Genomic DNA, 21,548 nt, shown 5'->3' with positions numbered 1-21,548 from the left:
CCCCCCCCCCCCCCCCATATGTTGAGATTGACTGGTTAAAAATTGTCTCATTTTGATGCCTCGAATATGGTTAAGGTTTATTGAACCCCCAGGCCCCCTTTATCAGTTTTGTACATAACTAACAGTTTTTACACATTACTTGTGAAGCATTTCATTTTTAATATGAATTAGTACATGCGCCTCTATTTACTTATTTACTGTAAAAGAGTATTAAAGAAGAATTTTAAGAATAAACTTTTATTTAACTCTCGACACAGAGACCGAATTTAAAGAATTTGAGCTGCGGCTTAAATTTAAGCTGCTGCTCAAATATGATTGGTTCCACTTTGGCGGATTTGAGACGCGGCTCAAATTCATTAAATTCGGACTCAGTTTTTTTGGGGGAGGGGGGGGGCTAATTTATGAGTTTTCTCTACTTCATCAATTTGCAATTATGTTTGATTTAAGGGGGGGGGGGGGGTCTGTAAAATCTGAACCTCCAAAATCAGCTCGACGGGCGGAATGGATGAAAGCTTGTGGTCTCTCTAGGCATGTCTCTTATCATATCAAGGTTAATTTTTATGTTTGGATTATTCTGTATTCTCTGGACCCCAGGAGCATAGTGGAGCTGAACCAAATGGGCGGATTTGAGGGAAACCTTGAGTAACCCCGGTAGTAACTAAGGCCAAATAAAAAATTTTAAATTTAATTTTTTTCTTAACCATTTAAAAAAAAAATGTTTTTTTAAACTCCACAGGCAACGCCGGGCACTTAAGCTAGTAATACATACCTATATCACATTTATATGCAGATGATATAAAATGTGCATTTTTTAACATTTTTAGCGCAATGCAGGAAGCGCACTGGAATTTCTAGCCTTTTTACACAGGCACATTTAAAAGTCAATGCTGTATTCTGTATTTATTGAGCGTATTCTTCTCACAGCATACAATCTTCAGTTGCTTTCAATGGACTTTAGTTTTTTGCTTGATAATTTTGATATCTATTTTCAGTAGAAGTTTCATCTCATGTTTAAATTCTTCAAATACTTTTGAAAGAAATACTCTCTTTTGGGCTTTTCCAAGTTTAGTTTATTGCTCTAATATAATCCTGCAGTTTGGGCTCTTCTGTAGTTTTAGTCTTTACTTGAAGTTCAGTTGAACTTTAGCTTGGACACTGAACAGAGGTCTTTAAGAGGTTCAAGAGTAGACGTAGCTCTGTTGAGTTTTAGCTTCAGCTGTGATTGAACTCTTCCCAGGAAGAATCAAACACGGAGTTGGCACCATCCTGCATAGGATTATATTATTCTGTGCACAAATCAGATATATGCAAATAATAATTAAACAGAGCTGAAAGCTTCAGAATGTAATATCCTTAATCCCGATCGGTTAATTAATCTGGAGATTAATAGCAAGAGGAGAACAAGCATTATTCAATCTGAAGATTCAGAAAAAGAGTGGATCAAGCATTAATTCCGATATCCACCATTCAAAAGTTCCCAGCTCAGATTTTCTATTTATGATACCATTGTTTAATTTATGGCGTTAGGAAATTTAAATACCTATTAATGGTCTGGCTTATCTTGACTCAGGGCAGGTATTCTTGAATAAGCGGGTGCCCATGGATTCAGTATTCACCTTCTGCAAAATGAAGAATTGAATAGTCATTGTTTTCTTGTTCTTTCATCTATATCATATGGCGAATCACATGATTTCTTTTCTTGATAACACATCATCTCCAGGTGAATCTTCTTTATTGTCTGGTGTTTCAATACTGAGATTTATTAGATTTTACATAATATTTAAGAATATACGGGAGATCAATATAATTATTTATGACAATTTTTTTTGGACGATAATTTTTATTTTTCTATGATCTAGGTGTGTGGAAAGCATTTTGCTCCAGACAGTTATGTTCGAAACCTCCAAGCAGAGCTATTAAACTATCAACCATACAGGCAAGGGCATGTTTTTTATAAAACATTCCCCCCCCATATATTTCCCCAGTATTATAGGAATATCAATTCAGGATTTAAACCAGAGCAGGGGCAAAATTAATCTTAAAAAGGGGTGGGGGAAAATTGTCCTCCCTGGGAGTTTTTTCTTGCACATTATTTGTCCCCAATTCAAAGACTAGAATCAATAACAATACAATAATTATGATCCCTTTAATAGTTCTGCTATTGTAGTCCTCTATAGTTCATCATTAGTCCCTCCTCCCTCCCATAATGTAGTGTCGTGTTGCCCTTCCCCCTTCCCCCCCCCTTTCATAAGCCACTGAAATTTTAGACTTAGTTCAAAGACAAAACGTTTTTTTCATTCATAAAATGAATGATTTCAAGGTCAAAGTCACATAAATGAGGGTAAAAACTTTATGGTTAATTGGATGGGTGTTTATTCTTTTAAAAATATATACCCTTAAATACAGGAAAGTTCTGTCGGAGCAAGCTGTTCCGTCCCTCTGCCTTCCTACATCTACACCTGAATCCACAATCATCAAGCAAGAAAACGAGGATGGTTTAGAACTTGTAAATGTGAGGATTGAAGATGGTATCAAGCAAGAAAACGAGGATGGTTTAGAACTTGTAAATGTGAGGATTGAAGATGGTATCAAGCAAGAAAACGAGGATGGTTTAGAACATGTTTATGTGATGATTGAAGATGGTATCAAACAAGAAAACGAGGGTGTGCTTGATTATGTCAACGTGAAATCTGAGGATGGCTTCAAGCAAGAAACAGACCCTTTGGCTGGTTATTAGTAAATTAACTTTGTATTACTAAAAGAATAGATTGAAAAATGTAATTTAGCTTTCTTAGTTTTTATGTAAAGAGTTTATTTTCTTATAAGCTCCCTGCCCACCCCCTGGCCTAGTGGTCCTGGAGGGGAAGCAGGGGAAACAAAAATGTAATTTTGATATGTAAAATTTGTTCAACTTATTATTTTTTATGAATCTCAAAATCTCAGAATAATAATAAATAAAAAATAAATTGAAGAAAGCTTAAAACATTTATAAAAGATACAAATGTCGCTTAAAAATGATATTTTTTTCATTTTAACAAATTGCATGAAATTTGTTAAAGTTTTATTTCATATTCTCTCTTGTTCAGTCGTAATGTTCTGTTATAAAGCAATATATTGAATTTCTGCCAAAGATAACGTTAAAAGTAATGTTGAAAATAAATTTTAATAATATTGCAGAAAAAAGAAATAAATTCAAACACAAAATGGCGTGGATATCAGAGCTGGTAACTTTAGAATGGTGGATATCGGGATTAATGATTAATCCTCTCTTTTTGCTAATCTTGAGACTAATATAATCTCGAGATTATGTTAGTCTCGAGATTAAATATTAAGATAAACAAATTGGATTCTATGAACGCCAGATTGGTTCGTTTTCTTGACTGGAAGGGCCTTCGCTTAATTTCTCACCCATTTATTTATTAATACATTAGTTAAATTGGTTAAAAAAGAATCTCAAACGTATTATTAAATGTTTTTCTTCACCGATTAATTTACAAAGTGGCCGACAATATATTCTTTATTTGTTAGAAATTGCGGATTTCTCTCATGGGATAGAATTTATTTTCAAGGCTGTCATTGGTCAATAAAATTTACGAACTATATTCCTGCACTCTCATTGGAGAAAACAATGTACGGATATCCAAAGAGAGAAAAAAAGAGTGGATTAAGGACTAAAATTTAAAGTTTCCACAGTGGATATTCGGATTAAATAGTTGGGATTAAAGGTTATCCATTCTAAAGTTCCCAATCCCAGCTCAGGATTAATGCTTGATCCACTCTTTTTCTTAATCTCGAGATTAAATAATGCTTGTTCTCCTTTTGTTATTAATCTCCAGATTACGGGGTTAAGGATATCCTGTATTAAAAAGGGGATTATTATAACTGTTCTCAGACCAGGTGTAATCTTCAAAATTCGCAGTTATACGGTGTTACAATTGTGCTTGATGTTTTAATCTAATATTTGTCTTATAATTCTTTATTTTTTAAGCATATACTTATATATACTACATATTATGAATATAAATATCTTAGAAATTATACATATATACGTTTTGGTATAATTTTGGCACAGTTTTATATCAATTTCTCAAGACAAGAACATCAGATAGAACTCTTAAAGGTCTCAATCAGTTATTGAGATTCTCATGTTTCAGCCTATACCCCCTTTCATTTTTCCTTTACAGTCCCTTTAAACATTGATCCTCAAATTAAAAGTGCCCGAAGTGGATACCGAAATTAAGTTCCCAGCTCTGAGATAGATATAATCAAAGGTGTGGAACAGTTTTCATCATGATAAATGAAGAGTAAAAAGACATCCCACTTGCTTCTGTAGATAGCTTGTGAATATGAATAGAGTAAACACGTTTCGCCATTATTTAATTGGATGAGCAGAGACATCATTTGCAAAAGAGAAGAATATTTGACAAATGAAAGTTTTTCTCTTCGAATTCAGAATTTTAAGTTTTTTTGTCAAAAACGCATAATAAAACAATGTCAACTCACCGGTTGCTGAAGAATTTTAAAAATATTTTTCTTCAAAATTTTGATAAAAATACATTACATACCATGACTTAGATAATAGAAAAAAATAAAATGGTAAAAATTATTTTTAAATGTGATTTTTATGGTGGCTTTTTTTCTTAAATTTATTAAAAGGGCAAATTTATTCACTAAAATGTTTCTGTTTACACTGCATAGTTGCCATATCTCATATTATATCATATCTGTTCGGTTCCATAGTAGTAAACCTATCGTGTAAGAATTCCCATTATTACACGGTTCAGGAGGAACAATTTTAATATTGTTCGCTTCCTTGCGTTTAAGAATGTTTATTCTTACACTGTAGGTGTAGAATTTTCATTCTTTAACGCTCAGACCGTGTATGAATGGAAATTATTACACGGTCAGAGCGTGAAAGAATGTATATTCTTACAGGCTCCATGCATTAAAGAATGGAAATTCTTACACTAGTTAAAGAATATTCATTCTTACACGCTCCTTATATTGATCTTTTCAGTATAGATCAATATTGATATTAACTTAATTATTTTGTACTGACACATGCACAGGGCAAACTTACCTTTTTAACTTAAAAACAACATGCTCACTTACCTTTTTCTTTTATATTAAAACATGCAAACTTACCTTTTCTACTTTAGTAAAACATGCTCACTTACATTTTTCGTTTTTTGAAGTATTGATATACCTTAATTCAGAAATATCAATTTGAATTTTAACCCTAGTCCTGACAGAAGAGTGGAAATTAACATTTTCTGACCTTTCCCAAAAATATGGACGATGCCTTTAGCCTTACATTAGACACTTTCATCAAACTGTCGAGTCTTAAAGCATACTGCCCGACTGCCTACTTTATAAATTTTTTTAGTTCATCTTCATTTCTAACCAAGTTTGGTGAGAAATCTCTGCATACTTGTAATAGTATGGTCAGAGCTTTTCAGTCTGAGTCACCATATCTCGCATAGTTCGAGATGATGAAGTGAAACCAAACCAAAAAAAGTATAAAACTTATCATTGAAATATTAGTGTCACACTTTTTATGGAGTCTTAGCACTCCATAGCAATGTAAACAAACCAGTAAATCTTGCTTCATGAATAAAAGTCAAAGATCTTCATCAGTTTACGTCGAACTGATTCTTACTAGATAACCTGCTTTTATCTCCTCTTTTTGGAAGATTTAGGATCTAATATCCAGAAAATGATTTCTTCTATAAATGAAGACATGATATTGTTCAGTAGATTTAGAAAACCCACTACTATACCTTCTCTCCATCTAAAAACTCAGGGCACATTTAACATGCTGTATCTAAATATAGTATCAACTTAAAAAACGAGCAAAATCATTGGTAAACAAACAAACTAAACTAAGGAAACAATCACACCACATGCATTACTTTCAAATTAAGAACCAATTTTTACTTCTAAAATGTTTGTTTTTTAACATTTTAACATTAGAAAAATAAAAAACAGTGTTAGTCAGAACAAGAGCATAAAACTTATTTGCAACCTTTCATAACGTGAACTGTTCCAACTTGAAATATTCGGTTTTCACCAGAATTATTTTTTAATATAATTTCTTGGGTATGTGCCCATGGAACCTCACAAATATGATATAATACTATTCTTTTGAGGATAAAAATGTAATAATGGTATTCTTAAACTCGATGAAATAATCTTGATGCATTCTTTAACTCAGGCCTGCGGCCTTCGTTAAAGAATACATCAAGATTATTTCATCTCGTTTAAGAATTTCCAATATTACATTTTTTTCCTCATAAGATTATCATATTCTTTGGACTATTTAACTTAAGTCTTAATGTCGTCTTTCTATTCCACAGTTGTATGGTTCTCACTGTAGTCAACTTATCTCTGCCTAACTAACTTTTTGCTCTGGTTTGTTTCAGTATTTTTATATTTGTCGAAGCTGCCTTTACATTCTTACATTCAATACACTGGGATCATTTCTCATGTAATTATCTTGTTCTCAATCACATCATTTACCCATTCATCAAATATTAAATCAGTTACTTGCATAATAATTTAAGATAATTAACATTTGAAGGGAGTGTCTGTCTATACATGGTAGTTGAGGTGAGAGAGCAGTATGGTGAGCCGCGTCACCACCTGCCTGTGGGCGAGCACCAGGAAGATTTTAAAGACCGATTTTGCGCTCTTTCTTAGCAATTTTACATTGTACAAGCGTCTCAAATTATTTCTAAAAAATCTCTACAATACTGCTCTCTCAGCTCAACTAGCATGTCTAGCCAGACACTCCCTTTCAGTAAAAGTATACAGAGTACATTTATCTGTTATAAATATTATCAAATTTAGAGAAACCAAGTATCACATTTTACAAGAACTGGTCGGGTTTTAATTTACGTAAAAATTGATCCATTTAAATTTATTTCTTATAAAAAAAAATATTGTTCGATTAAGTAAATAATTTATACAAATAAGATTTTTTTTGAGGGGAGGGGGGGGTGTGAAAACTCGTTGATTAAGAAATATGAAAAAAAATCTCGTACAAAATAATCTCTAGAAACTATCATTCATTCAAAGCAATTTGCAAATATGGAGCAGAGAGAGAAAAAGTAAAAAAAATCAAATAAACAAGTTTTATAAACAAACCAACCTTAAAAATATTTTTATGAATTAAATTCAGAAATATTTTTCTCTTTGAATCTTTTTTTACAAGGCTGGGTGCGAGCTGTCTAGAGTTAGTTTCGAGGTATAAAAAACCGGTTTCAATGTTTACATTTTAGTTTCGAGGTATAAAAAACCGGTTTCATTGTTTACAATCTTGACATAGTTTAACAACACTGGGATAAAGGAGGAAGGAAAAATTCTCCATGCTAATCTTTATTTTTTTTACTTCTATAATTTCCAAGTTTAAGTCCTTCAAATACAAATCTACAAAACTATTTTAGTCTTTTTAAAATACTTGTCATGGAGAGTTTTTACTTCCTCACGTAGGTGCACAAAGGGGGTGATCAATAATTTTTCTAATTAAGAAGATCATGTTTAGTCCCACCCTTGGACGAATACTTCAAATGAATCTGTTTAAATTGTACAGTGACTAAATTCTGAATAATTCAGGGTAAACCCTAAATCTGTTTATACTTAACAATATGTACTGAGTACTGTAAAGTGTAGACCGTACAATGTACCGTGTACTGGAGTGTGCTGTGTACATTGTACAGTCTATAAATGAAGCAAGTGAAAAAGTGGAAACAGTGGTTTGTTATTATCAACTAAAAGAATCCAAGTTAAGAGCACACCAAAAACGAGTTTGTTTTATTGTACTGTGTACGAATACTGTACAATGTACAGAGGGTATGATAACATAATTCCCCTAGCGATTAATCTGAAGAGTTTGCTAGCAAACTAGGTTTCCATTCTATTAATATGAGTCATTTTTCTAAATCTATTAATCATTAAATCCAATCTTGGGTCTCTACTCTCTACGGTCAACTTTATTCCCTTTATCAATTTAGTGTCCGTCGATCAATGTAGTGACCGGTAATATCAATGTAGTGTCCGTTAATATCGATGTAGTGTCCCTCAATCAATGTAGTGTCCGTCAATATCAATGTAGTGTCCGTTAATATCAATGTAGTGACCGTTAATATCAATGTAGTGTTCGTTAATATCAATGTAGTGTCCGTTAATCAATGTAGTGACCTTTAATATCAATGTAGTGTCCGTTAATATCAATGTAGTGTCCGTGAATATCAATGGAGTGTCCCATACCGATCTTGTGTCCTTTTCATTGAGCAAGTATTCATTTTATCAATCTAGTGCCCCTAAAAACATCCTATATCAGTCTAGTGTCCCGTAATATTATCTTATTTCAGTCTAGTGTCCTTTATATCACTCTAGTGTCCCGTAATATCATCTTATATCACTCTAGTGTTTCTTTTATCAATCTATTTTACCTTAAAGCATCTTATATCAATCTAGAGTCCCTTAATATCATCTTATTTATATCAATATCCTATGTCCCTGTTACCAATCTAGTGTCCCTTTTATCAATCTAGTGTTCCTTTTATCAATCTAGTGACCCTGTTATCAATCTAGTGTCCCTTTTGTCAATCTAGTGACCCTGTTATCAATCTAGTGACCCTTTTATCAATCTAGTGTCCCTTTTATCAATCTAGTGACCCTTTTATCAATCTAGTGTCCCTTTTTTCAATCTAGTGTCCCTTTTATCAATCTAGTGACCCTTTTATCAATCTAGTGTCTCTTCAATCAGATGTCCCTAGCTCAAATTTTTTGTTGATAAACCCTCGATCAAATATTTCATTTTGTCACTTCTGCTTAACTGTGGTAAAATTGAGAGCTTTCTTCGTCAATGGTTTAGTAATTAGCATCCTATTAATAGAGGGAATTTTAATAAAACTTTTTAAAAAATTCTGACCTTAATTTGCACGGATTTTCTCTTCTCAATCAAGTTTACAAAATTTAGAGTAAAACAACAACAAAAAACAAGTTTACACATTTTCACAAAATGAAAAATTGTAAAATAAATTTTAAATGGGTAAGTCAGTATGCATGAATTTTTTCATATATGAATTAATGTTGATTTTTTCTTCACTGAATACAGTTGGGGGAAATTTTGCATCTCAAGTTTTTTGCATCTTACAGATGATATTTAAAATTTTCTTTGAAAATTAGCTTTAAAAATATAGGGGTAGGGGGTGGAAGAAAAAAAGAATACAATTCTTTAATGGTTTGTCATGTGCTACTGGCAATAACTTATGTACGAAAACATAATGTACAATGTACACTTTATATAGCGTACTTTAGAATGCCAGAAGATATTTTTAAAAATAAACATAAATAAAAGCTCTGTTGGCAAGCTGAATATTTTGATTTTCTGATTCATAATCCTGAGTCGACATTTTAACATTTTTGAGCAGAAAGTTTCATATAAACATTTTTAAAGTTAAAACAGGAATTAATTACTGTTTCTTACTGAAATTAAGGACTGGTAAAAAAAAAACTTACAACCACTCGCAAATATATGTAATTAGCACTATCTACATTATTAAGCTAGAAGAAGCACGTGGAAAACGATGCCGTAGTTCTGTAGAACATCGTGTGTGTACTATTAAGTTCGGTTGAACAGGCGTGTGTACTCTATAGTTTGTTTGAACAGGCGTATGTACTATGTATTACTTTTTCAAAGATTTCTTAAATTTTCACTAGAAACGGCGACGAAATGCGCGAGCTATTATAAACCGGAATATGTCACTGGGATAAATTAAAACTGTGTATTGTACACTTTATACTTGTTGTGTTCAGCTGTAAGTTTGGTCCATGGTTTGCAAGTTAACCACATGCTTTCTCTTATACCCGTCATATTTGACCATGTCCCTCCTTCTAGGAGTGGATCCGCCATCTTGATTTCTTGAGATAAATCAAGGATTAGAAAGTTTTGTACTCTTTGAACTTTTTAGCTCATTGAACTGCATCTTAGAGCAGGGGAACCCATCTAAAATACAACATTAATTAAGTTTGAAAATACAATTTTTAAATTTTAAACATGAAGAGTCTTCAAATACAGCATGTCCCAGGAAACATGACAATAATAGTGTTATATTTGAAAGTGGGGTTGGGGATGGTTACAATAGGTCAAAGTTTTACGAATTGATTAATAACATGAAATAAATGTAAATAACTTAAAATTTGACATTTTTTCTGATGATGGATGATGGATAAATGTGGATGTTATTTTTTACTAAAATATATACAGTTTATACAAAAAACTCGTATGTTTGAAGACGACTTTTAGAATTAATTTAAAACTTTCAAAAGTCGAATGAGCATGAGACACGGCAATTTTTCCGTTTACACAGACCCATATCAGGAAATTCGTAATTAGATAATTACGTGTCTAGTAACACTATTTGCTTTTTAATAACATCAAATATTCTAAAGTATTGTTTTAATTCGTCTTCCTATTCCATTGTTTTCTGGTTATCACTGTACTCCTGATTTATACCTGTGTAAGAACCCTATCTAACCACTGTAAAGGACCGTTTAAATGAAGTTCTATCCAGCAGGGTGTTGAGGTCACTGTTTGACGTCTGTACTCTGCACCCCAACCCTAGTTAAACAAGATTAAACTTAAAGATTTCAATTTAGGGGTACACAACTTAAATGTAGGCTGTAGCTACCTCTTCCCTTTTCTAAACAGTTTGCGATAAAGAAAATCAAATAAATTAGGTGTTTTTCATTATCATATATCAAATAAAAAGTTTGGCAGAATCCAAATTAACTTTTATTTGCCAAACGTTTGGAAGAAAGATATCAAAGAAAAAACTTTTAAATAATGTTTATCAAAAATTCAACCTCCCCCCCCCCCATCAATTTGTTGTGATGTTATACACCCCTGAGTTAATTAAAACATTAAGTTTTCAAACAAAGTTAGATGAGAGGAAACAAAGTCAAAAATAAGCAGTATAAGTTTTGTCGGTAAATTTCTGTAAATTAACATTCTTTCATTATTACAAATTAAGTTTAAATGTATCATATATAACTATAACCTATATAAATTTACGAAGTAAGTACAGTGAATCCCAGATATATGAATAATCATGTTTTTGATTGATTGACATGTGCTCAGGGGTTTAATTGATTGATTGGTATTTGTTAAGTTTGTAACCTGAAGTAGGCGTTAATACTAAATAGTAATAAATTTTATTCATGTTTTTATTTTTAACGTGATAAATTTTATTCATGTTTTTATTTTTAACAGGCTATATCATACAGAGACAAATGTACATTTTAACATTAGCATAAACCTCCTTGAATTGAACCTTATTACCTTAACAAAGGACATCCTGATAGTGCACATTCTCGTGAGTGAGTAGACAGCCTCAAACCCCTGGTTTACGCTCTGGGAGAGAAGGCTCGCAAACTCCTGGTTGTTGAAAATCTTCAGGTTACAACCTTAACAAATACCAATCAATCAATTAAATCCCTGACCACAGGTCAATCAATTAAAACCCTTCAACACCTACTAATCAATCAATCAAATAACCCCCTTAACAAAGACAAACAAATCAATCGATTAAACCCTTAAACACATACTAATCAAACAATCAAATAAACCTCTTGAACAAATACAAATCAATCAATGGTTTAACCCCTTGAACAAATACAAATAAATCAACCGATTAACCTCTTAATCAGCCAACCAATCAATTAATCAAATAACAAAATAAATTAAACCCCTGATCATAAACCAGCCAACCAATCAATTGATTAAATAACCCCCCTGAACACATACCAATCAATCAATCAAATGACATTCTACGCATACTTATCAATAAATCAGTCTGAAACTTGTTTTACCTGGAGGTATTTTACAAACGGTTGCGGGGTGCCAACCATATCTTTGATTACAGTTAGGAGACTGAACGAAGATGGAGGATTCAGATTGACACTCGGCAAACACCTCACCACCAATATAGTACAATCTCACACCCTAAACAGAAAACAGTTCAATCAATCATCAATCTAAACACCTCACCACCAATATAGTACAATCTCACGCCCTAAACAGAAAGCAGTTCAATCAATCAATCAATCTAAACACCTCACCACCAATATAGTACAATATCACACCCTAACCATAAAACAGTTCAATCAATCTAAACACCTCACCACCAATATAGTACAATATCACACCCTTAACAGAGAGCAGTTCAATCAATCAACCAATCTAAACACCTCACCACCAATATAGTACAATATCACACCCTAACCATAAAACAGTTTAATCAATCTAAACACCTCACCACCAATATAGTTATACAATCTCACACCCTAAACAGAAAGCAGTTCAATCAATCAACCAATCTAAACACCTCACCACCAATATAGTATAATCTCACACCCTAAACAGAAAACAGTTCAATCAATCTAAACACCTCACCACCAATATAGTACAATCTCACACCCTAAACAGAAAACAGTTCAATTTACACTGACTGAAGATATAGTAGGGTTTAGCGGAGAGTGCCTTTACAATCTTTGCTTGAGCAAAAAATATTAAGATATCCTTGCATTTCAGTCTGAAAAAGGATGAAAGGATGAATAGTTCAATGCATGACTAAATGACTGGATGAAGGAATAAAAGGATGCACGCATGAGTGTCATGAATGAAAGGATGAATAATTCCATGAATGACTGACCTGTCTGCATTGCTAGGATCTGTAAACCCGTCAACTGTTATACTGGGTTGGGAGGCATGGAAGGTTTCTCCAACTCTACAATAGAACAATCGTCATTTTAAAGGGAGTGTTCGCCAAACATATAAAGCGGTAAACAGGGGCGTATTTGTTCTGAGGGACTTAAATATTTTTCTTTCCATTCGGACCTGAAAACTATGGATTTCACTGTTCCGGGGGGGGGGGGCTGAGCCCCAATGCCCCCCCTAATACGCCTTTGGGGGTAAAGGCTAAACTGGAAACACTTTCGTATATATATTTTTCATGAGACATCCAAAAAGATTTATACAATTGTGTTCATTATGCTTTCTGTTCTTTTATGTAATCACAAAGTTTTTTATGCATAGGTTAAAAATAAAAAACTGCTGACCATTACAAATTCAGGGGCGTTATACACAGGAAGGCTGCCCCCTCTGGAAAAGTAAAAACTTTGATTTTAAGGTGGGATTCCGCCCCCTGATTCAGATTTTTAAGAAAGTATCTTTAAATACACTCCCGAGTTTCCTTTTTGGGTCCATGCATTAGCGTAGATTTTAATTTAATAAACAGAAAGCAAAAAAAGTAAAGGAATCACATGAAATAATTTTTCTTAACAATAATATTGGTTATTCATGAAACCGGGTTTCCGATACTGGATTTCATTACGATACTCTGTTTTAAGTTTCGGGCTCTTGAAGAATTTATGTTTTTTCAAATTTCGTACATAAAACTCTACTGTAGTGTCTGTACCTTGTACTGAGCTCGTAATAGGATATACTGCACCAGAAAGCAGGTTCGCAGTACATAACCGGTTCTGATTCCAGGGGCGGGGAGGGGGTTCCCCGCATTCCGGGGGAGGAAAAATCTGAAATCAAGCAATCGATTACAAAATACATCATAGCCATTCAGCTTAAAGGGATTGTAGAGGAAATTTCAAGTGACTCTCATTGTATAGATTTCTAATTGAACACTAAACACTTTCCTTCGTCAATAATAAATTAGATATCCTTATTTATAATTTGAACACTGATTATTTTCAATTTTGGTTTCCCTCAATAGTTACTTGTGTATTTCTGCTATAGGAAAAAATGGTCGTTTTTTTTAGGTTTAAAATTTATTATTTAATTAACAATGCGTTTTCCTGAACTGGAAATGCGCAGGTGACTTTTGTAGAGAGATCATAATTGAACATAATCAGATTTCCACATTTTGAACATTAATGTCTAATTTATACTTAATTAGACAACGCTTTGAGGGTATTATTGTGAATCGGGAATTGTCATTCTTGCATGAAGGGTTACTTGAAATTACGCATAAAATGTAATGTTTTGATTAAAACAGATGAATTTAAATATTTATTTTTAAATGTGTCTTTGTGCCAAACAATATTTTTACGACTTTTTCCAGATAAAAGTGTTAACCATATATTAATGAAAATGAATTCAGGTAATATATCTTAATAAATTTTCTACATTTTAGCTAAAATTAGGCAGTGTAGATATTTAAATAAAATCAAGAATTATATAAGAGAAAATAGTCGCGAGGAGCTCTGAATTTATCGTACAGTTGAACCCTTAAACTGTGGAATAAGATGACGACATCCATTTCAGCAATCGTATGTGTGCATAGCTTTGTTTGTTTTAATTTATTTTTTAGGTTTTTGAACATTTCAAAATTGTATTCTTATTTAAACTTTTAAATATTAATATTCATTTTTTGCCTACAATTACTCTCAGAGTTAAAAACTAATTTTAAGAAAAAAACAACCGCCAACCTATTCCACAATTTAATGGGGTCCACTGTGTATATTTAAATATATATTATTCAAATTGATATTTACCGCTTGTTGTACTCCCAGGACTACCAATACCCTCTCCATCGTCTGTTATATAACCTAAACATTTTAATGTAAAATTAGTTTTTAATTTTATTAATTTATATGATTTATAAATTTGATTATTTTTATCATTTATATTGAGAAAGGAAATGAGATTTTGCCACAAACTCTGATTTTCTTATCCCTATATTTTGGGCACGGGCCGCCGTAGTACATTTGAATTACCCGAGCCGGGTCAACCTTTCCGTTCCCAGTTTGTACTGTGCCTAGCTCTATGAACAGGAATAGCCGGTGCAATAAGGTTGACGTGATCAGACTTTATGGTTCATATAGGTTGAATTTACTTTTACTAAATGGGCAGAGATCTTAGATATTTAAAATTTAAAATTATGTTATAGATCAAATTGTCTATACTTGAAATATCAAAGGTTTGCGCCAGCAGGTTGCAAAGATATAGTGGTTAGAAAATTTGCTTTTGTGGCAATAACTCACTTCCTTTAATTATTTTCATCCGTATCTATCCATCTATCTATCTATCTATCTATCGTTTTATTTACATACATTTTTCTATCTGTTTATCTATCTCTTTATTTCATCTTTACACCCAACTATCTGTCTATCTAACATTGCACCTTCATATCTGTATTTCTAACTTTTTATCTATCTATAAGTATCCAAACTATCCATCTATCTATACAGTATCCAAACTATCCATCTATCTATAAGTATCCAAACTATCCATCTATCTATGATTTTAAAAAATTAGGCAAACCAAAGTATTTTATTCAATTTAAATGGATTATTACATCTAATATTTCCCGTTGTAGGGTGATTAAGTGACTTTATCGCCCTACAACAGGGCGAAAAAGTAACTTTTTCACCCTGATATTAAAATTTCAAATTTCATACCTAATTTTTCTCATTGTAGGGTGATAAAGTTACTTAATCACCATACAACAGGGTAATTAAGTAACTTTATATGTTATTGAAATGGGTATCATGCGTGCAAAAAGTTTTTGATGTGATTTTTAATTTTTCTAGTTTTTTTTCGAAAAACTTTTTCGCACTTAATAATACTTATTACAATGACATAAATAGAAAAAATGGTAAATATTCTTTTAATGTACTTTTTACAATCAATTATTGAAGAATGGATATTTATAGAAAATTTTGTAATCGAATTCTAAACTTATACAAGTTAGATATTATTACAGTTTCATAACTTAAGATTTGTGAAAACAGCTTTACACTTAATTATAACAATAATTATATTCATTAGAACTTGTAACAGTTTAACTTGTTAAAGAGACTGTTTGACGTAATTTTAAAAACACCTCCAGGGTCAAGTTCGACTCACAATGGTACTCTTTAAACCTTTCACTCATCTAGAAGAAAGATATATCCATTTTTTTCCCTGAAAATGATTATTTTGAATGTTTGTAATCTGCGGATTTGCATGCTGCCAAAAAAAATAGAGGAAATTATTATAATTAAACTTTTTTCAAAATAGAAGAAACGACGATACCTTCGATGCTCTCTTAAAACGGAGGGTCAGGGACAGCCGTAGTACATTTGAATTTCCGAGCCTTACTGTACTGTATCGCCCGGATATTGGGTAAATAAGGCAGACACTTAATAGGACTAGCCTGTGCAACAAGGTTGACGCGGTCNCTATCTGTCTATCTATCTATCTATCTATCAAGTATTTATCTATCTATCTACCTGGGGGTGGTGTCTCGTTCATGGGAAATGTTGAGGAGTCGGGGCAGGTTAAACACAACCCTGAATACATACAATTCAACATTTGGTTCAGGTAGTTCAGGTAGGTCATGTATGTCAGGTAATCAGGTAGGTCGGGTAGTTCAGGAAGCTTAGTTAGTTTAGGTAGTTCAGTTAGGTCAGGTAGGTCAGGTAGTTTAGGTAGTTTAGGTAGTTTAGGTAGTTCAGGTAGGTGAGGTAGTTTAGGTAGTTCAGGTAGTTTAGGAAGGTCAGGTAGGTTTAGGTAGTTCAGGTAGGTGAGGTAGTTTAGGTAGTTCAGGTAGTTTAGGAAGGTCAGGTAGGTTCAGGTTGTTTAGGTAGTTCAGGTAGGTCTAGTAGTTCAGATAGTTCAGGTACCTGGTAGATCAAGACTAGGTAGTTCAGGTAGTGTACTAGGTACCTGGTTGATCAAGACTAGGTAGTTCAGGTAGTTTACTAGGTACCTGGTTGATCAAGACTAGGTAGTTCAGGTAGTTTACTAGGTACCTGGTTGATCAAGACTAGGTAGTTCAGGTAGTGTAGTGGGTATCTCCCCCTGGTAATGTTTAGGAACAAGGACGGGTGGAAGCACGGGTTGGTCGACCTGCAATGATTGATCAATTAAAATTTTTACATCAATGTTAATTTTTTGATTTTCTGATTTTGCTTAATAAAGAGGCTGTAATCGAAACTTAACATGACCCTTCATGCAAAGAGGGTAATGTCCGATATACAACAGTACTCTTCAAACATTTGTCTGTTCGTCTAGTAAGAGTAAAATGTGTTTGAACAATCGAACCCCGATTATATTCAGCTGCAATTTCCAGCGTGCGCTACATATGTACACCACCAACTCCAGACAGTGCACACTAGGAATTGCAGCTAAATACAAGTGCACATTAGAAATTGCAGCTGAATACAAGCGGGTTTCGATAAGTGTATACTAACATATCTCTGGGGAAGACACAATGGGTTTTAAGGGTACTGTTGTAAATCGGACATTGCCTTCTTTTGCATGGAGGGTCAACTGAAAGTACACTTACAGTTCATTTAAATAGTTATGAGACATTTAGATTTTTGACGTTAAAATGGTTTCACGAAAATGTGAGTTTCTAATTAAATTGCGAAATTGTTTCCTCTATAAGTTTTCTTAAATTACAATATGCGAATTTTTTTCTCTCCTTAAAGATGTTAACATAAACTGAAAAATCTTTTGGTTAATATCATTGGTCANATATTTTTAAAAAATGTATTTATTTTCAAGGATCGAAAGGACGAGGATTTCGAGGTGGTTCGGACGAGAAAATGATGAGAATGTGGTTCGGACTGGAGATTGATGTGGTTGGCCTTCCTCCCCTCCATGTGCAGAGTCCCACACAAAATTTGGGCCCGATCAGTATAGTCGTTTTGACGTTTATTGGATGCAAACAAAGAGACAGACAAGCAAAGTATATTTTGTAATGTACAGATAAAAATTATTAATTCAACTTACAGTTTTCAACAGGTTTGAGTTCGTGGTGTGAACTAAGTTCTGGATAGCGCCACAATCTACAGAGAAAATGATTTGTCTTTTTATTCATTGATATTCTTATATTTTTATCCAATTATAATTGACATTTTATTCCTAATTATACTTGTTTTACATCGCGCGTGAAGTATTTCATTAACAATAAAAATATTCTTGATGTATAAAAAATCATTATTTCAACTATCTTTTTGGAAAAATTGACGAAATTAAATTTTTTTGTCAAATTTTCGGAGCTTGCACGGGTTCTAAAATTTAATTATAGCTAAAATCAAAGATTAATAAACCCTAAATCTTGAAAAGACGACATCTAGTGTTCTATCTGTTATTGTCAACGAGGTTATAGTGTATAGAGTGATAATGTACGCTACTCCTTTACTAATTGTATAGGCAATCAACTATACCGAGAGCGTACTGCATATTTGTTAGTTATAAAAGGATTCTTTCCTAACCTATAGTATATCAATATTAGTAAACAGTTGTAAGTGTACAGTACAGCTAACTGAGCACACAGGTAGGAAACTATCATCCCCTCAGAGCCCGAAACTTAAGACAGGGTATCGTTCTGAAAACCAGTTTTAAAACCTGGGTTTCACGAACAGGGTTAGGCAGTTTTGTGAATTTCAATATTTTTGTTATGAAATATTATTTTATTCAGTTTGTTTATATTTTCAATTTTTTTCGAATCTCTTAAATCAGAATCTACACAAATGCTAATACCCCAAAAACGATACTCTTTTAAATTTCGGGCTCTGGTTATTATTAATTAATTACTCTCTTATTCAACTCAATATATTTGCAAAGATATAGAGATTAGAAAATTTGAGTTTGTGGCAAAAACTCAATTTCTTACATTTTCCAAAAAGATTTGTTATTTACACTTAATATTGTTTTCTTGTGTTTTAATTTCCGGAAATTTAATTTTCAGGTCAATAATATTTATTTATCGAGTTTAAACAACAAACCTTGGGGTAAAGTGAGATTTTTTTCCTAAATGAAATGATTTTAATTAAATTGCGCAAATTCGTTTTCATCGACTACCCAGTATCCAGTATCCAGTATCAAGAAAAGTGAAAAACCGACAACAAAAAAAGTTTGCTCCATGATGGATATAAATAGAAACATATGATAGATTGCATATCATAAATCAATGTTAATAATTAAATATTAAATCTTTCTTCGGTGTTAATGTTGAAATATTTATCAATATACAGTGTGAACCAAAAAACTCTGAACTAGGAAGACGACTTTCGACTCAATTTATGGCTTTAATTACTGTGATGACCATGAGACACCACAATTGTTTTAATGTCGTCTTCCTATTCTACAATTTTCTGGTCATCACTGAATTTCTATATTATGAAACCTCCTATATTTCCATACTATAAAACCTCCTATATTTCTATATCATAAAACCTTCTGTATTTCTATATTATGAAATCTCCTATATTTCTATATTATAAAACCTCCTATATTTCTATATAATAAAACCTTCTGTGTTTCTATATTATAAAACCTCCTATATTTCTATATTATTAAACCTTCTTATTTCTATATTATAAAACCTCCTATATTTCTCTATTATAAAACCTCCTATATTTCTATATTATAAAACCTCCTATATTTCTATATTTATATTTATTTAGAATAAATTGCATATCAATGAAATTATTACCCTCCGATATTTGATTTTTTGTTTTTGTTTTTAAAATTAAAAATTCGACAAGTAAAACCCAAAATTTGCTCAATATTTCTTTTGTATACTTTTCTCTGTTGTTCAGGGTGTAAATTATTAACAAAAAATTATTAAAACTGATGATTAAGTTTTTTCTAAAACTTTTTACTCTTGAGGCAAGAGAATTGGAACGTTTTGAGTGAGCAAGAAGCGTGGAATATTTTATATATGATTATTAAATTAATGTTTACTTGGTTTGGGTTAAAATACAGTGAAACCCTTAATAACGAATAATATCTGCAACATTCCATTATCAGAAAGCGAAGAATACGACATTTGATGAATTCTTTCGATGTATTCGTTATAAAGGGTTTCACTGTAGCACGTTTTAAAACTTAAAATAGAACGCGTTACATGAAATTTTCCCGCACAACGCATTTATTTTATAACAAACAACTTTACTTCCTATTAAATTAAAACCAGAGATATACAAGGAATTGAAGCTTTACCACAAACTCAAATTATCTTTAATTGCAAACTGATGGTGTAAACTTTTGATATTTCATACTTAGTTTATTTGATCTAAAAGAATTCAATATCTATCGTCTATAACTACATTAATTTTCAAAGATATAGGGATTAGAAAATCAGAGTTTATAGCAAAGACTCAATTCCTTTATCACAGCCATTTATGACATTATGCATCAATTATTGGAACCGGGACGGGACGTCTTTAAATTAGTTCGCGGCATAAGTTCATTGTTTACTTTTTTACAGCCCTGAAAAATAGAATTTCAAAAGATTCAACAATCTGGATACCTGCAGTATATCACGTGAGGAAGTCCTTTCTTCTGACTCACCTAACAAATAAGTCAGTGAGAGTCATTATTTACATGACAGAAATTCGTCTTTTTACGTCAAAAATTTTTTTTCGAGAGAGAATGAAGAAATCAAGTCTTTGTCACAAACTCTGATTTTCTAATCTTTGCAACATGATGTCTCATATCATAGATATTTCAAACTATGTATACTCTGATGGATCAAATAATCAAAGTTTAAAATATGTTTTGTTTACACCATCAGGTTGCAAAGAAAAAGGGATTAGTAACTTTGAGTTTGTGACAAAGACTCAATTCCTTTTATCTACTTTGAGAATCTGAAACATAACTATATCACGAGTGGAAAAATCTGCGACTATATGGTTTTAACATGGTTTAATTGTCCACATGGGTATCTTTGTGCATTTTAATTTGAAATCTTTAAATGAGTGAACAAGTGATTATATTCCAATTTATTTTTTTCAATTGAACATTTTTTCTTTGTGTACAATGTAAAACAAAAACAAACAAAAAAGTTCGCGGATTTGATGAAAAACATTTCTTGGTTTCACAAATGAAAATCGAATTTTGTTGGAGGCTAATTTTTAATCATTCATAAACTTTCCCTGGGGTCATATGGAGTCCCATATAAAATTTGGGCCCGATCGGTTCAGCCGTTTTGACGTTTATTGGATACAAACAAAGAGACAGACAGACAAGCAAAGTATATACATACAGATAAAAATGATTAATTCAACTTACAGTTTTCAACAGGCTTGAGTTCGTGGTGTGAACTGAGTTCTGGATAGCGCCACAATCTACAGAGAAAAATATTTATTTATTGATATTCTTATATTCTTATCCAATTACAATTAACATTTTATACCTAATTATACTTGTTTTTATATCGCGCGTGAAATATTTCATTAATAATAAAAATTTTCTTGATGAATTAATAATCATTATTTTAACTATCTTTTTGGAAAAATTAACAAATTAAATTGTCAAATTTTTGGAGCTTTCACGGATTTTAAAATTTAGGCATTTGTCATATTCTGTTGTGCGCGGGTGCCCCGTGGAGTTCCGGGGCGGAGAGAGGGGGATTGAATTTTGTAGATCCAGAAAAATAATATCTGTGGGATGCCTGCGTAGAGACTGGAAGCTGGTGGGGTCTTAAATGTAAGACATGTGGCCGCAGCGCTCGGCCCCATAGCCTGTCCTA

At 32.4% G+C, this 21,548-nt stretch overlaps 2 protein-coding genes across 2 annotated transcripts in view; one reads left to right on the top strand and one right to left on the bottom strand.

Annotated features, from left to right (window-relative positions):
• Positions 1–2,785, top strand: part of LOC111696344 (uncharacterized) — a gene marked incomplete in the record, with an annotated part of 5,599 nt that extends 2,814 nt beyond the window's left edge. The window contains 3 exon segments of the mRNA XM_023465930.1: positions 489–550; positions 1,860–1,936; positions 2,407–2,785. Coding sequence (XP_023321698.1) covers positions 489–550; positions 1,860–1,936; positions 2,407–2,737 — 470 coding nt within the window.
• Positions 2,786–6,412: 3,627 nt separating this feature from the next.
• Positions 6,413–21,548, bottom strand: part of LOC111696358 (mothers against decapentaplegic homolog 3) — a 26,404-nt gene continuing 11,268 nt past the window's right edge. The window contains exons 5-15 of the mRNA XM_023465950.1: positions 20,328–20,368; positions 17,801–17,856; positions 16,816–16,974; positions 16,294–16,353; positions 14,575–14,628; positions 13,485–13,599; positions 12,647–12,794; positions 11,878–12,010; positions 11,348–11,472; positions 10,523–10,627; positions 6,413–10,012 (exon numbers count right to left, since the gene is read on the bottom strand). Coding sequence (XP_023321718.1) covers positions 9,974–10,012; positions 10,523–10,627; positions 11,348–11,472; positions 11,878–12,010; positions 12,647–12,794; positions 13,485–13,599; positions 14,575–14,628; positions 16,294–16,353; positions 16,816–16,974; positions 17,801–17,856; positions 20,328–20,368 — 1,035 coding nt within the window. The 3' untranslated portion in view covers positions 6,413–9,973. The remainder of the gene's footprint in view (positions 10,013–10,522; positions 10,628–11,347; positions 11,473–11,877; positions 12,011–12,646; positions 12,795–13,484; positions 13,600–14,574; positions 14,629–16,293; positions 16,354–16,815; positions 16,975–17,800; positions 17,857–20,327; positions 20,369–21,548) is intronic.

Source organism: Eurytemora carolleeae, unplaced genomic scaffold (genome assembly GCF_000591075.1).
Source record: "Eurytemora carolleeae unplaced genomic scaffold, Eaff_2.0 scaffold28, whole genome shotgun sequence".
NCBI classification, from domain to species: domain Eukaryota; kingdom Metazoa; phylum Arthropoda; class Copepoda; order Calanoida; family Temoridae; genus Eurytemora; species Eurytemora carolleeae.
The sequence above is the reverse complement of the archived record's forward strand: the minus strand, read 5'-3'. Positions and strand labels throughout refer to the sequence as shown.